The sequence below is a fragment of the Limulus polyphemus genome, unplaced genomic scaffold (assembly GCF_000517525.1).
Source record: "Limulus polyphemus unplaced genomic scaffold, Limulus_polyphemus-2.1.2 Scaffold1494, whole genome shotgun sequence".
Lineage (NCBI taxonomy): Eukaryota > Metazoa > Arthropoda > Merostomata > Xiphosura > Limulidae > Limulus > Limulus polyphemus.
In genome coordinates this window covers 207,594-212,920 of record NW_013667104.1, presented here as the reverse complement: position 1 = coordinate 212,920, position 5,327 = coordinate 207,594, and the positions used below count along the sequence as shown (strand labels likewise).

The following is a 5,327-nucleotide window of genomic DNA, read 5'->3' as shown; positions in this document are numbered from 1 at the left end:
CCCAACATTCATGGGATAATGCATCACTATTCTGCCATACAATCCCAACATTCATGGGATAATGCATCACTATTCTGCCATACAATCCCAACATTCATGGGATAATGCATCACCATTCTGCCATACAATCCCAACATTCATGGGATAACGCATCATTATTCTGCCATACAATCCCAACATGCATGGGATAATGCATCACTATTCTGCCATACAATCCCAACAGTATGTCTCTCTGTGGAGACATAAAAACTTTATCCAGAAGAAAGAGTAAGCTGAAACATTGGTAAAACAAACAGTTTATCTGAAACTCAAGTTGTTTTTACTTGTAGAATGAGTTATTGAACCCAGTACTCATTACTATAGGTAAAAACTAATCCCAATTTTTGACATTATTTGATTTGTCTACTCCAACGACATATATACACATTTTCTTGGCATAAAACCAATCCAACATGGTTTACATTAGCAATCATAAAAAAAACAAATCCTTGATAGATTACTTTTAGAGAATTTTGTAGGTAATGCTCCACTTCTGGATCAATTGGGTCATCACTATAGAGAGAAAACCTTGAGAGTCCCAATTCTCGTATCCCAATTTGGGCATTCACAGTCTGAACAAATTCTTCTACTGTTGTTGATCCATCAAACCCAATTACCTGTGTTCGGAAATATGCATCAGAGTATGCTATTACCAATCACATTCAAAACATATTTTACAGAATTTATATTTCTAGTTTTACTTTTATAATTATAAAAGCAATATATTAGTGTCAGGATGAAACAAATTTTACATTTAATGATTTAAGCTTTAGAAAATTACCATTCTGATGGTCCCAAGTAAGCTATTGAATGCTTCTACAAGACAACAGAAATGGGAGTATTTTTCATTTTTAATGCATGTGACTATACTTTTGTGTATTCATACTAAAAATGAACATTAATCTTTAGTGAACTAGCATAAAAATGTAACATACAAATAGTATAAAAATGTTACATATAAATAACATAAAAAGGTTACATATAAATAACATAAAAAGGTAACATATAAATAATTTTTGAAAAGCAAATACTATGATATCTATTGTATTTTATTAAATCAATACCAGGCCTCACCAGCTTATTTATTTATTCATTCATTTGCCCATCATAATCCTGTAGTCTATCTCTACAAAAATCTTTCTGACACATTACATGGTAAAAAAATCAATAAGTTTGAAATCTGCAATGCTTTTAAAAATTAGAGTTATAAACTCACATTACTAAGATACCTACAGAAAATAGCACAGTGACTGGGAGACTCTGTTAACATTCAGCTACAATTTAATTGAGTGACATATAATGTAAGTTTACATTAAATTATGTGTAAATATGTTAACATTAACCCTAGAACTACCAATGAGACCTATATGGAGCCCAACAGCTTTTTGGACACCCTTTCCTAAGCTATTTATGCACTAAATTGCTTGTGGGTCCATCACTCTGATGGTTACAGGGTTTTTAATAAACATACGAGTCACACAAAAATTTAATAAAAATATCATCAATATTGAAATTAATCCTACTAATTACTGCTTGGGTCACCCACATGTTTTACTTAGAAAAGTTATAATTTTTCTATACTGAAAATGTATTTCTAACAGGTACTTACCTCCTCTCACAAGATTAGCTATTCTCGTTCAGTGCTGCCCTCTACATGTGAACTTTTCTTTATGCATGCCACAAGCCTTCCACTCTGCCCTATTGCAATTGTTATATTCCAACAAGTCTCTCATGTAAATCCTCATGTGTCAACTACTAATAAATAGGAGCATGAAATGCTCACATGACACATGTGACTCCCTCTACACTTCTCTAGCAAACTATCACTTTGAAGTTTGGCAGAAGATGTCAGCCCCAGAGAAAAGTGGGGAGGAAGGGTGGGAAGTGTGAAAAAAGGTAAGTACCTATCATTTTCAGTATAGGAAAAATATAACTTCCGATACAGTACTTACCTGCTCTCACAAGATTAGCTAGAATCCCATATTGAGAAGGAGGAGAGACCGGTGCGAAGGAACAACAGAAGTACCCCCAAAAGCATCCAAAGGATACTCCTGAAATTGTTTTGGTTATCGCAAATAACAGGATATTACATCATCTACACCCACAGAATACCACCACCCTACTTTGTAACTGAATGGTTATTGTGTGGAACTCATTCAGCAGGGAGCCTCAATGGTCACCCACACCAGTGGCTTGGAACTGGATAGTGGCAAGGACCCCCATACTCCACTCGAAAAAAGGAGGGTGAGAATGCAGTGGAGAATCTGGAGGAATGTAATTACCAGAGACAGTGCAATAGATGACTATAAAACCTTATTTTGAAAAGACGACCATACCAAGTTATTTACTCTAGGCATGGAAGGGATGGGCAGCAATCCCCTTCTGTTTTACCCATGCAGTCCATGGGTGGTACGGTCCAGAACGAGCATGTTTATGAATCAAAATATTGCTAGGTTATTCAATGTCAAGTGATCTTGTGGAACCCCATCTCCACGGTGAACATGCGAAGCCATGGAAGATAATGTGTGAGTCAACATGGCTGTACAGTGTGGATTTAGAGTTAAAGAGTAACTGGTCAGCCACCACTTGCCACGGAGCAGGATCTATGTGATAAAAAGTAGATAAAGTCCCCTGAAAGAAAGAAAGTATGAAGAAAAACTTACCAGTTAGAGTCACATCAAAGTCTGAAGAATGACCACACGTGGTAGATGAAACCCCCGATGAAGAAGAAACTATGATATTTTGGAGATAGTGGGAGATGAACATACTGGGAGTGGTCCACATGCCAGATTGCAGTATCTCCTCTATTGGACAACGAGGACGAGAGGAAATGAAAAAAGTGAGATGTCAAATCTGATTGGAGAACACCTGGAACAAAGGCCGGGAGGAAGAAGGTAGGGAATAATAGGCCAATCAAATCAAAAGGTGGACCCAGTTGGCAAGGGCAGAAGGTGAAATATTATGAAGGGAGGAGGATTGCCAGGGGATAAAGAGTCGGGGTAGAAGTAAGGGTTCTATAGAAATGAAGAGCCCTGACCGGAAAAAGAAGTTCATCCAGATCCAGTCGAGGGTAAAGATGGGAAATAGAAGGAAGGGAAATAGGAGAAAAGGAGGAACCACCCTCCCAAGCTCTTTGGGAGAAAGGAACAATGTACCCCATTCCTGAAGGGGTGCATCTATGAAAAGATGTAGATCCAGATGCAGGGGAGAAAGCAGCGTGACCACCGATGTATGGGCTTTGTCCAACCACCAATACAGATTGTCTTGCAGTAAAGGAGGAAGGGAAATTGGGTTGGAAAGAGGATCCTGAGCACGGTTTCATTGTTCATGAAGTGCCCATTGAAGGGATGTCATATGGGCATTACCGAGAGGATACTAGTGGATTTGAGGAAGAACTTCTCCAATTTGATCAACCAGCCCACCCAAGCCACCACAGAAAGTAGCTGCTGAGTATGATTGGCTGATTCCTGTTCGGAATGAGCCAGAAGAAGACAGTCATTCATGTAATAATGAAAATGCTGCCCCAGAGCTTGGAGATGACGTGCAAAAACCCGGATTATTCAACAAAACATGTAAGGTATTGAGGCAAGTCCAAAGGGGAGTGACCAAAATCTACCTTTAGATGGACAAACTGTAGATAAGGATGAAACTGAGGTGATATTAGTATATGTAGGTAAACATTGGAGAAATACATTTTTGTCACCCACAACCCTGAATAAACGCTCATCTCAGGGTGAGAAATGACTCCATGGTGAACTTTGGTAGTGATATGAAGCCGTTGAGGCGAGATAAATCGATTACAATTTGCCAATTCCCAGTTTTCTTGGAGATAACGAGAAGGTGAGAATAAAAAACCCTAGAAGGATGGGGAACAGGTTCGATTGCCTGCTGCAAGAACAGTATCTGAATTGCTTCTGACAGATGCTAGCTGGTCACGGGATCTCGAGGAGAAGAGAAGGAAATGTCTGAGAAATAGGGCCATATGTAAATCCCCGAGATATGTTAAGGGTAAACAGACTTGAACCAAAATGGCATCACGGCATATAAGATACCAACAACAAATAAACCAAGTATGTAATGCCAGAGTTGAAGATGATATGCTGGCTAAAGTTGAGGAGAGAAGGGCAAGGGTATCTGCAGAAAACCCTTCAGGATTTCTGTGGAGAGCCTTAGATAGGAGGTGTATGGAATAAAGATATCGTAAGAGGTTGATTAGGGTAAGATGCAGGCAAGAATATTGGGCATGGGTAAGACTGTCATTTGATTCGGAAGCCACCCACAAAATAGGTAACAATGAATCTAACAACTGCTGATCTAAAAATGGATAGTCCAGCCAATGGTAAGAAAGGGTGAACTGATCAGAAGTCCTTGGGGGCGTGGCATGCTAATCCCCTCAGTCAATTGCAAGACAACTTATTCAACATGAACTAAAATATCAGGAGGGAGAGGAAAAACAAAAAGGGTTGGGAAGATTGTTCATGCAATAAGGAAGGATGAGGTGAATAAGAAATTGATGAAAGGGATAAAACATCACAAACCTGAGACACAACATCCAGATAGACCAAATTAAGCCTAGATGATTCTTCAGGTTGGGAATGGGAAGGAACAGGAAACTCTGGAGGTGGAAAAATATGACCAAAGTCCTCGTTAGTCTGCACAGGTCAGACAGCTCAGGAGGAGCCTGAGTGATGTCTGGGGACAAATGTTGGCCTATGTAACGTTTGATCTCTCAACATATAAAAGCAGATAAATCCACCATCAGGTCGCCCTCACCTAAGACCTGAGTAGAATTGCTGGTCACTGGTGTAGCTCTCGAAGTGGTTTGGGTAACTTTGGAATTCATTGCACAGAAAAGGTTCACCAAGTTCGAGTGCAGAAATAAAGCAACTAGAATTAACTGATAAGTACTAATATAGGAATTGGGTTGAATGAAAGCAAATTAAGTCCTAAAATATCCACTTCACTTCGTGAGGAAAACATGAAACATTAAGCACACAAAAGAGCACATCTAAACTCAAATGCTGCTGAATGAGAAGTGATAGTTCAGTAGAGGAGTGTAGAGGGAGTTACATGCACCATGTGAGCATATCATTCTCCAATTGGTTAGAAGGTGACACATGATAATTTGCATGAGATACATGTTGGAATATAGCAATTCCAATAGGGGGGAGTGGAAAGCTTGTGGTATGCGTAAAGAAAAAGTTTGCATATAGAGGGCAGCACTGAGCAAGAATAGCTAATATTGTCAGAGGAGGTAAGTAAGTACCATATCAGAATATGTGATTTTA

At 39.0% G+C, this 5,327-nt stretch overlaps 1 protein-coding gene across 7 annotated transcripts in view; it reads right to left on the bottom strand.

The window, feature by feature from the left end:
- LOC106463828 (pleckstrin homology domain-containing family H member 1-like) overlaps positions 1–5,327 on the bottom strand; it is a 151,051-nt gene that overhangs the window by 33,743 nt on the left and 111,981 nt on the right. For all 7 annotated transcript variants that reach the window (XR_002611576.1, XR_002611574.1, XR_002611575.1 and 4 more), the window contains exon 23: positions 501–656. Coding sequence is in view for 4 of the 7 variants with exons in the window: in XM_013923904.2 (XP_013779358.1) it covers positions 501–656 (156 nt within the window). In the remaining 3 variants the exon portion in view is untranslated. The remainder of the gene's footprint in view (positions 1–500; positions 657–5,327) is intronic.